Source organism: Rhodamnia argentea, chromosome 11, assembly GCF_020921035.1.
Source record: "Rhodamnia argentea isolate NSW1041297 chromosome 11, ASM2092103v1, whole genome shotgun sequence".
Lineage (NCBI taxonomy): Eukaryota > Viridiplantae > Streptophyta > Magnoliopsida > Myrtales > Myrtaceae > Rhodamnia > Rhodamnia argentea.
The window spans coordinates 3487082-3498680 of record NC_063160.1 but is presented as its reverse complement, the minus strand read 5'-3'; the positions used below and the strand labels follow the sequence as shown (position 1 = coordinate 3498680).

The 11599-nt window shown below is 40.9% G+C and overlaps 1 protein-coding gene across 1 annotated transcript; it reads left to right on the top strand.

Annotated features, from left to right (window-relative positions):
* Window positions 1-7001: 7001 nt before the first annotated feature.
* LOC115744132 (inactive TPR repeat-containing thioredoxin TTL3-like) lies at window positions 7002-10911 on the top strand. Its single transcript, XM_030679239.2, has 5 exons — window positions 7002-8316; window positions 8458-8653; window positions 8764-8936; window positions 9964-10297; window positions 10639-10911. The coding sequence occupies exons 1-5, from the start codon at window positions 7334-7336 to the stop codon at window positions 10768-10770; spliced, it is 1818 nt and encodes a 605-aa protein (XP_030535099.2). The 5' UTR covers window positions 7002-7333; the 3' UTR covers window positions 10771-10911.
* The last annotated feature ends 688 nt before the right edge of the window (window positions 10912-11599 follow it).

Genomic DNA, 11599 nt, shown 5'->3' with positions numbered 1-11599 from the left:
TTATTTTGTTAGAACATAGGATTTAGTATCCTTCATTGATATCATAGCCTTTACACTTGTTTTCCTCATCGAACGTATGTTGATTAAGCCGATTTTTTGCCATGTTTTGTATTGTTGTTTGGAATTATGAACACTGCCATGTTTTTGCTTAAAGTCAGTATGTTTTATGGCTTTTTATGAAAAATTGGTTTAGTGAAAACTCAATCTGAGTGCATAGTTGGAATGTGCTTGTCAGCATATGTGTTTGCACTTGTTACCTTTGACCTTGTCTGATAGGTAATTCTTCCCTAATGTTCAAGTTACCTTCATCCAAAAATTATCAAATGAACAAGCCCTGTTAGCATGGACCCACTAGGCAGGTTACAAAATCCTCAAGTAAGTTTATCTTCACCTGAACTTTTTCAAGAAAATGAGTACCTATGGTTATCTCGGTATTTGAACTCATGGCGGTATTTATGATAATTTAGGTATCCGACTTTGCTAGAAAATTCATTGAAAACACGTCGCATTAGCATTCATTTTGTCTATGCACATGTGTTGTTTTAAATTCCTAGCTCAGGTGAAAAGGCAGGTACAATGCAGTTAGCCTAGCTATTCTTGACCAATGGAGGGGAATTCAGGTATGTTTTTTGGTTGCCCTTCAGAATCTCGCTTTGCATTGACACTTGACCAACTCAAGTTGTCTCCAAAAAATCTTGCTTTACAATGATACTTGATTAGCTCAATTTATCTCCATTTGTGTTTGCGATGTTTAGCTCAGGCGTCACATCCATTTTGTGTTCACGCCGATTAGCTCAAGTGATACACTTCAGTTGACACCTAATTTTGTCGGTTCGGTTAAAATTTGATTTACTTTTTTTTTTTCTTTAAGGCTTAAAATAAGAAAAGGCCCAAATTCAATTTTCCTTTTTTCCCAAATTCAATTTGCCCTTGTTCTTATTTTATTGCAAATTAGGTTTATTTTTCTTTTATTTTATGAAAATAAAGATAATATAAAGAAAAGAAGAGGTCGGATCGGCCCGGGTCAGCCCAGACCCAAGAGAGCGGCCCGGCCCGTGCTCGCTGCCCCCTCCAGCGAAGTAGGCCTACCCAGAGCAGGCCCACTTGCCCTTTTTTCTTTTTTACAAGCCCGTTTCTCTCCCTTTTAATTTCGCAGCCCAACTCTCCCTTTCCTCCTTTCCTGCCCCACGTTGCTTCCTCTTCTTTCCCGGCCCAAGCCCGCGCCTTCGTCTACTTCTTCTTCTTCTTCTTCACGCCTGCAACGGAACAGGGACAAAAGAAGCAAGAAGACAACACCACCGCTGGAGAGAAAGGACGACGGCTGCAAAGGGAATGTGCAGAGCAAGTTGAAGACAGGTTGAAGAGACTGGAGCAGAGAATATCGGCGGGAGCCGAATGGCTACAGCAGAGATAAGAGAATATTGGAAGCAGAGGAATGATGATTAAACGGAGGCAAGTTGAAGCTGACGGTGGTGGTTCTTATCGACTCAGGCGGGCGGCACATAGCAGAATAAAAGGGGAGGAGGAAGCAGGGCTGTTCGGGGGTTGGCTCGGCGTTCGCTTTTTCATCAACCCGATTTGCGCCAACCTCTCCAACGAGCAACTCTGAAGTTACTGTGGCGTACCTCCCCTCGACGCCGACTGCTGCCAAACCAGGCACGCGAGATCAACCGTTGTCCACACCGTGCCGACGCTCCTCGCTGTTTGGCCTTGTCTGTGACGAGTCGAAGTGGTTCCGCTGACGGCGCCGAAGGTCCCCATTGCCGCACGACCAGATCAGCCCGATCACCAAGGCAAGCCGTGACAACGAGCGGCTGCTTCCTTGACTAAGTTCTCCATCCTGAATCATTCGAGAGTCTCGCCACTGTAAGTCCAAGCCGTGCGAGTTCCCATCTCGGAATCATGTAACAAATTTCGATCCCTGAATATTTTTTTCGAATTCTTTGCTTAAATTGGTTGATTGCATAAGTTGATTGAATATTTTGCCTATCTTAAGATGCTATAGATAAGGTCTTATTTTGATAGGACATTTTGTTTCTTAATTTGAACATTATCTAGCATATCTTAATGTCATGCGGACAAGCTCGTTTTGATAGGAACATATCTTTTTTAAATTTAGTGATTATCTGGAAATATTTTTTAAAATCTCAAAAGATAATTGCTTAAACTTTAAAGACGTGAATCTTTGTGGGGAAGGCAAGATTGCCTTTAAAATTCAGCACACTCATATCTCAATCAATCCAATTTTGTTGCTTTCTTTTATTTATATTTTTTAGGTCAAATCGTTTTATAATTGAGTATAGTACATGCTCCCATGTGCCTTTCTCCCTCAGAAAATAGGGGCATTAAAATCTTTGTGGGTAAGGCAAGATTGCCTTTAAAATTCAGCACACTCATATCTCAATCAATCCAATTTTGTTGCTTTCTTTTATTTATATTTTTTTAGGTCAAATCGTTTTATAATTGAGTATAGTACATGCTCCCATGTGCCTTTCTCCCTCGGAAAACAGGGGCATTAAGGATGACCATCCGACTTCACTCTTGAAGGTACAATGTCAACCGCACACTGAAATTGTCCTTCACATCCCATCACTTTGGGATCGGATTGACAAATTTCATAATATTTAAATTCACCATCCGACCCCATCCATTGGATACAACATGAATAAATTCCCTGGGGACCCTAAACTTTGGGTACGAAGTGAATTCATCAGAAAATTCGGACTATAAGGCGTATTATACTTTTATTTGATTCATTTTTCATATAAAAATTTATAAAAATCATCACACTTTGGTATTAAATGTATTTTTTCGGAAATTACATCTTAAGGTGACTTTTAATAGAAATTACATTTTGATGAATCAACTTCTTAATTTATGTTAATTGTCGGACCGATTTTCTTTCAAGGCTATATAGAGCCGAAAATTTACCTTAAGAACAAGCCCATGCATTTTCGCATTTCATATAGTATAGTTGATTGGCATGTCATGTCATTCATGCATTTTTTTATGTCATATACTTTGCATTTCACATGAATTCAATGTTTACTTTGCATAAAAAATTCAATTTTTTCTAAATTGATCATGCTTTGTTCTTGCATGTCATTTAGGTTAGATTTCATATTGCATGTCATCTTAGGTATGAATTCAATGTTATCTTGCATCAAAATTCAATTTTTTAAAATTTATCATGCATTGTTTTACCATGTCATAAATTCCTTTTCACGACATCTAATAATCCATTAACCTAAGATTTTTTCTCGAATTTTAGGTCGTGACATTTACTAATTATTTTCAGCGATACATGCGATCACTTTCAAGATTGTTTTTTTTTTTAAATCACCCATTTTTCACGGAACAAACGAAGCCTTAGCGATTTGCAAAGTTGAGCGCATCATATAGGAGATAATGAAGTTAGCTGGTCTATGTGAATATTACTTCAAAGAATAGGTCTATTTTTCAAATTTTTGAAAAAATTGTCTAATAAATTCTAAACCTATTGCACTTTTGTCAATCCAGTCTTAAACTTTTTAATTTTACCAACTGAGTCCTAAATATTTTTGTGCTTGCCAATTGATGTCCACCAGACCAAGTTTGGCGAGAAACCATTGAAGTGGACATGTGGCTATTTTATGTGGCACGGTTGACATTGACCTAGACAAAATTTAATAATATATTGATATTTTTATGAATTTTTAATAATTTTTTTACATTTTTTAAATAATTTTTTTCTTTGTAGTGGCTAACGAGCGAGGGCTCGACGAGCCTCACCCGGGCTCCCCGAGATATGGGCGAGGCCATTGCACCCTTGGGCTAGGGGGCCTTGCCCGGATCCGGGTGAGAGTTATCGGACCCGCACAAGCGGTCGGTGACTTGCAAGCCACTATAAGAAAAAGAAAAAGAAAAAGAAAAAGAAAAGAAAATAACAAACGGACAACAAAACAAAAAACAAAAAATAAATAAATAATTGAAAAAATATTAATATTGTTAAAGTTTCTCCACTTAGCATCGATCGTGCCACGTAAGATGGTTGATATCTATGGCAGAAATTTTTTGGGCAAAAATTGACCCAACAGACTCAATTGGCAAAACGCGAAATTTAGGACTTAGCTGGCAAAATTAAAATTGAATTAGCAAAAGTGCAATAGATCTATGACTGCTTAGACAATTTTCTCCAAAATTTTCGGGATTGAAATTGGGAAATAATTATCAAATCATCCATAGGTGACATAATAAGTACACTAAAATTCCTGAAATACATGCGTCGGATGGACGTTGGCACATGAGATTTACTCCTCTTAAGGGAACAAAATGCCTACAATTTTATAACTCGACCTATCCTTCGTCATTTTCGTAGGTACACACTGCGATAAATAAATTCCAAATGGTAAGTCTCTGACGGATCAAAGAGTGTGTAATTTTGAAGTTTAAGTACAAACCAATCACATGTTTTGACTAAGGTTCCGTGGAAAATAAATAATTTGAATTTTTTTCCTAAAAATATTATTGAAATTATTAATTGATGACAAATGTTTTTATTTTTGATAATAATTTATATCTAAATATTTCTTGGACAATGAAAAAAAAAAAAATTCGTTCGTTCGTTTTTATAAGCAATGTAAGCATCCATTTTAAGGAAAATATTTTCTAAATCATTGAATTTTGAAAACGGAGCCTAAAACTCATATATCACTTTTGGACGGCTTCGGCACATAGAATGTCTCGGTTGCACCAGGACGTAACATGGCCCCCGCCCGAACCGGCCCGGCCCAGCCCAGACCCGACGCGGATCACCTCTAGGTGGCACCATGTTTCGCTTTCTTTAGGTCATGCTTGCAGGAAATGCTAGTCCTACATCAACCTCGTCTTCGTCCGACGTTATGCTTCCGAGGAATCTAAAGGAGTTCTCAGAGGCGCTTCTTTTGTGAGTTGCATCAACAACGGTAGAGGGCGAAAGCGTAGTAGGCTCATCGGTGAAAATCCGCCGGAGCATCACAAAATGAATAACGCATATAGCGCGACGTGACAATTTCGTCGGGACTAAGCATTAAATAATCATGAATAAGCAACTCGACTCTTAGCATTTAACTTGATAATTCATTAAAAGAAAAATAACACAAATGATATCTGAACTTTGGTCCGACATGGAATGTGGTCATTGAATATTTAATTTGTTCAATGTGGTCCTTGAACTTTAATCTGATATGCAATGTCGTCCTTGAATTTTTAAATTGTTCAATATGGTTCCTACACTTTTGGTAGGTATTCAGTTTAGTTCATGGACATTTACAAAAAAATATTCCATCTTATCCTTGAACTTGAATTAATGGAAAGATAATATTATTTGCTTTCATATAGTTTAAGGACTAAACCGATCATGTACTAAAATTTTAGGGACCATATCGAACAAATTAAAAGTTTAGAGATTACATTGCACATAATGATAAAGTTCAATGATCATATTGTACATTAGGTCAAAGTTTAAGGAAAATCTATGTCGTTATCCCTTCATCCAACTCAACCACACACGCAGGACACAGGCTGACAGAAGACGATATCTCGAAACGTTCTACTTTTTTTTTTTGGACCAAAAAGAAACGTTCTACTTTAAACATTTGTTCGATGGAATGATATTGTTTTGTCTTGTTGGGCTTTTTTTTCTACCGTTGCCCATTAGTTCTTAGGCCCGACCATGGAGGGTCCATGGAGACTTATGACTTATGAGGCTTGTTCCTCAATGATGTTAGGGTTAGATTTCTTATTTTTGTGACTTATGGAATGTGTTTTATGTGAGTTATTTTGCATGAATGGGATTAGATTGTTACATTACAGGTCTTTTATTTTACTTTTACATAGGTTTTTCATAGGTTACTATGCGGTAATGACTTTTGGGGTCTGTTTACAAAAACGAATAAACCTACTCTTTTACATCGACAAGCAGTAGTTTCAATCGGTTAACCGAGTTCACCTGGTATAATCGGCATGGTTATCGGCAATCGCAAAATTAGTCTATCGATGACCATAAAGTGTAACTCTTAACAATTGTACGATACACTTATTAATGAGTGATGGAGTGCGATCAATCAAGGAAGACCGGTCGGCGAAGGTAGCTGGACCCATTCGACAATCGACGGCTATATCGCGTCAACATCGACATCTAGGAAGGAGGATCATTGACGACAACGTGGAATCGACATGGGCAAGTAGTTGAGAGGGGTTCGATAAAGCTCGTCGACGAAACAAGCAAAGGCTTGGCCATAATAAGACCGAGCTTAGTGTTGGAAGCGAGGGAGAGAATGAGAGAATAAGGACGTCGGGTCAAAGGGAAGGATACCAAGCGATGGTTGAGTAAACCCACGGTCGTGAAAGTTGTAACCATTTGTGAATGACATCGGCGTGTGAATAGGAGGTTTGGAATTTCCGGATAGCAGTTATAACCGTACCTAATGTAATAACTACTAGTGAACGGTCGTGATTTAAAGAGGTCATAAAAAAAATTGTGGCGTGTAATCATAGAGGAGATCATCAAGCACATATTGTCAATATACTTCCTCAGTTCAACAATATTATATTTTTCAAATTTGCTGAGACGGCTGCAGCTATGCACAATCTGGGACATCATGCTGCTCGAAATCCCAACGTGACCTCCTCTCTCTCTATCTACTTACTCTCGTGCAATGTCCGAGTCGTGACATCCTAAGAATCTTGTTCAGGACATGGGTCCATTTGGCTTTGTTCTCAAAGCACAAAGAAGGCCAAATCCGACAAGAAAAGTCCAAAATGAAAAGGGCATTTTTCAGGAAAAGGGCATCACGACGTCCCTTTGTTTACTAAAAATCTAGAGATCCTCCTTAATTCCATGACCGGGTCTATTGGTTCCCCCCACCATGGATAAAGATTTGCACAAAATTTTCATAATAATAATAATAATAATAATAATAATAATTGCAATTTTGATTGTACTCAAAACAAAAATGATTTTTTTTTGCCCCTCTTTAATTCTTCAAATTATCATTTTGTTCCTCCCCACATCATGACATCTTGCATCACATCTCCACCAGAAAGAGGGAGAACAAATTAACAGCTGTTTTTTCTGGCTGCCACTCCAGGAGACCTTGCGAATCATCATTGAAGAACGTACATTCTCCTCCTGGAGCCAAGCCAAGCCCCGCCTCAACCGAACTCAATTCCGTTCACCACGCTCGGTGTCCTAACGATTCCATCGCATGGTCTCTTTGGTTGCATTTGGGGCGTTTGATTCCGATTTCGATTCCTGATTCCTTACGTTCCGGGATTCGACCTCCCACTTTCGTCGCGGGATTCGGAAGGGAAAATGGTGGATGCCTCGCCGGAGAGATCGTCGGGTTGCGGCCTGCTCAATGCGGTGTTCGGGAAGCGGAGGACGACGTCCACCGGGTCGTTCATATCCCCCGGGCGCAATGTTGGAGGCAATGTGACTAAATCGCCGAGCAACCCTAATTCGAGGCAGAGGCACGGCGGGTCTGACGAGCCCACCTTCCTTGGTGCCAACGGATCGGAAGCCCCACCTAAGCCGATGAGTATGAGGCCATCTCCTAACCACCGCGGGAATCCGAATATGTACTACCAAAAGCAAGCCCCTAGCAAGGTCGCCGACGAGATGGGGATGGCGTTGCCTTCGTCCGGGGTGACCAGTTCTGCGAAGAACCCTCATAAGCAACCCTATGTCAGCAAAGGTAGGAGGGTTCCCCCAGAGGCGACCGGCATATCGGGTGAGCTAGAAAGCATGATCGCCGATCACCAAAAGTCCCGGGGAAGCAGCACGCTTGTCCGTGCATCGTCGGGCAATGTAATGCTCTTCGGAAACTTGGGTAATTTGAGGCAACCCGGGACGGCGAAAGCAAGCAATTTGGGCAATGTGCCGGACTCCTACATTGGAAAGGCAGCTACGAGGAACGAGGCTCCGATGCCTAATGGAAAATACACGAACAGTGTGATGGGCAACATCGTGAAGAAACCGGCAGAAAGCAACAGAAAGCCTAGCGAGTCACCGCCCCCCGCTTCTTTCTGCCGCGCACTCTCGACGAGAATGGACCCCGAGACGCTGAAGATAATGGGCAATGAGGATTACAAGAACGGTAGGTTCGCCGAAGCCTTGGCACTGTACGACGCGGCGATCTCCATCGATCCGAACAAGGCTTCGTATAGGAGCAACAGGAGCGCCGCTCTGACTGCTTTGGGCCGACTTCTCGAGGCTGTTTTCGAGTGCAGAGAAGCCATTCGGATCGATCCTCATTATCAAAGAGCTCATAATCGGTTGGCAACCTTGTATCTCAGGTAACTTCTATCTCACCAAACAATGTTCCTTCCTAAATCATCTACAATTGGAGGATCCAATTTGAATATTCCTAAGCTATTTTACTAAAGTTCTTGCGACGGAACGCGGCTCCGATAAATGTTCTTCCTCGTCTGCATTAGATTAGGCGAAGCAGAAAAGGCGATGTATCACTACAAACAATCGGGGCCCGAGGCCGATCCGGAGGACATTGCGAAAGCTAAAAAGGTTCAGTCCCATCTCAGTAAATGCACTGAAGCTCGCAAGCTATGGGATTGGAATACTTTGATAAAAGAAAGCCGATGCGCCATATCGGCCGGCGCCGATTCGGCTCCTCAGGTCTAACTTCTCCAATTTCAATCTCTTCGAATGCCCAGAATGAGCAGTTTCTTTATCTTTTCTTTGAGGTCGATGTCTGAATCACGGTTTTCCTTTTATGTTTGGAGAAGATTTTTGCATTGCAAGCCGAGGCATTGTTGAAGCTGAGGAAGCACCAAGATGCGGACGAAGCACTGTCGGAGGGTCCGAATTTCGAGGTTGAGGAATGTACGAAGTTCCTGGGTCCGATCGGGAATGCCGGTTTGCTAGTCGTGCGGGCTCAAGTTGACTTGGCCGTCGGCAGGTTAGTGATCTTTCTCTTCGATTGCCCTTATATTTCAGGATATTTCGACCATCGTCCTCGCTTTTACGCGCGCACATCAGTTCCGGCGGTAGATCCATGATCATACTCATTTAGGGTAGGAAGTGATGGAGAGAGGCGTGACACAAATTCGAAAAAAAGAGAGAAGTTCAAGAGGGCGAAAGAAATTTGTCGAAAAATTTAGAAAAATAAACATACTCAATTCATAGCACCCCCTAAGAGAAAAATTGCCAAAGTTTCCACACTTTGGTAGCGTAATCTGTTCATCAAAGTCACTCAATTGTTGGTGGGTGTGATTGACTAGTGATGAGGAGACGGAATTAAAAGTCCAAGAAACATTTTATTGGTCTCGCCGGGGTCCATCATAAAGCATATTGCCACGAAGAAATAGATTGGAAAGAAGGGGCAAAGGTCTCATTTGGTGCTCGACCTACCCGGTTTCGATTTGGGCAAAATTAGGTAAATGTCAAACAGCTCAAAAGCGGGAGCTCGTTGGCAAAAAGAAGAACCCGGAAATGAGATGATTGGGATTTGAGTCTCCATAATTTGACCTCTCACCTACCAAAAGAAAATCCCCAAATGGGCCACCAATTCTTCCCTTTTCTTGCCGACCTTGCATCTTGGGAGACTCCCACTATCTATGTTCATTAGATAATGACATTACCCTAATCTTTTCTCGTGTGACACACTTCTCAGTTAGACCTGGTTCACACACTAATCTCGAATTTTTTTGATATGTTATCCGAGCAATTGTTTGCATTAACAATCCAAGTAATTGAATTGAGTGATGAGTTATTTATCTTTTATCGTTTAGTTCCATTAACGACTAGACGTGAATGTTATGCAATCGAACAGATAGATATGTGAATGTCGTGTTGGGCAAAATCGATAGAAGAGACAAAAAGTGTGCTAAATGTCATATTTTCCATCTCTTAGGGGTCCCTCAGTCCCAATTAACATTTTGAATGAGAATCAAGTCATTTAACCATGGCCCTTTTGATTGAGGCAGATTTGATGATGCCTTGGAGGCGGCTCAACGCGCGGCTCGGCTGGACTCGAGCAACAAGGAAGTGAACCATGTGATTAAGAGGGCTCGAGCCGTGGCGGGAGCCCGGCACAAAGGGAATGAGCTCTTCAAAGCCGAGAGGTTCTCCGAGGCTTGCGTAGCGTATGGAGGAGGGCTCGAGCACGACCCGTATAACTCGGTCTTGTTGTGCAACCGCGCCGCGTGCCGATCCAAACCGGGCCGGTATGAGAAGGCGGTCGAGGATTGTACCGCCGCACTCAATGTCCGCCCGTCTTACAGTAAGGCCAGACTAAGAAGAGCCGATTGTTTCGCCAAGGTGAGCCTTTTTGACGCGATCAAAAATCAAATGATAAAATACATCCGAATAAGCTTGCGGCAAAACATTCGATATGCTTTATGTCTAATATTACATGCTTATCAATAAAAATGGCGAATATTGTGATTTTCATTCAAAACATTCATCAATCTTTGCTTAGTACAAAGCCGAGCAATCGTAATCTTCAGCATGAATGCATCCGATCATCGGAAGTTGATTATGATTTCGCAAAATTGAACGCATCTCTACATGACCCTAGTACTTCTCAATACTTGGCGATTTGATTGTAATTGTTTACTTCTCTTGAAGTCTATGTTCGCTTTATTAATTTCTTCAATCAGTTGGGCAAGTGGGAGGCTTCGATACAAGACTACGAGGTGTTGGCGAGAGAAGCGCCGGAAGATGAAGAAGTGAGCCGAGCGCTGTTGGGAGCCAAGGCACAACTTAAAAGACAATGTGGTGAAGTCGTGTAGGGTTTGCAAAATCTCAAATTATGGCGTGTTAGTGTTGTGCTTGCCTCTCTTGGCGGGTGTACTTACTCCAATTAGACAAAAACAAATCTGTGATTACTAGAATGCTTAGTTGATCAAATATATAATTTAGTGAATCCTATTCATGTGATGCTTTGAGATATTGGATCAAAGAGATGCATGTCTTCCAAAGAGCACCTTCTTCTATATAGTTAATTCTTTGGTATAAGAGTGATCAAGAAACACCGACCGATTGATCAAACCAGATCGAACCTAAACTTTCGGTCGACTGATTTATCGGTTTGGTTTTGGATTGAAAATATCTTCTAAAGCAAATCAAGCCTACAAACCGATAAAATAGCTAGATTGGGATTATTTTCATGCCCCTGATACGATCTCTTTGTTGAAAAGGCCAAATTACTCTCACTCAAATGCTGTGGTAAATATATTAGTGCGACAAAATTTTCTTATGTGATCTATGTGTTTCTCTATCTTTGGTTGGAGGAAACTTCTTCTAACTAGTATTGTAATTGGTGGACTAAAACATAGGCATCGCAATTTTTATATTTAATTAAATTTTCCAGTCGTAAATTAATCGAGACTATAATTGTTTAAATTCAGGTATGACAAGTGCAATTGACACAATAAGAAACACACTTCGCATGATAAATGATGACGAATTCGAGCTAGGTTGACATATTGCTGTGCAAAATGAGACTACCACAAGGCAATGATACAAACCCTAACCATCAATAGATTAGATACATTAACTCGAACGAGACAAAGTTATGTGTCTTTACAGAAACCACATTTCTAAATCAGAAGATGCATT

Coding starts and splice junctions, on each gene's coding strand:
- LOC115744132 (XM_030679239.2), top strand. CDS start 7,334: ATGGTGGATGCCTCGCCGGAGAGATCGTCGGGTTGCGGCCTGCTCAAT. Junction 8,937..9,963: donor GTTGACTTGGCCGTCGGCAG/GTTAGTGATCTT, acceptor TGATTGAGGCAG/ATTTGATGATGCCTTGGAGG. Junction 10,298..10,638: donor GAGCCGATTGTTTCGCCAAG/GTGAGCCTTTTT, acceptor TTCTTCAATCAG/TTGGGCAAGTGGGAGGCTTC.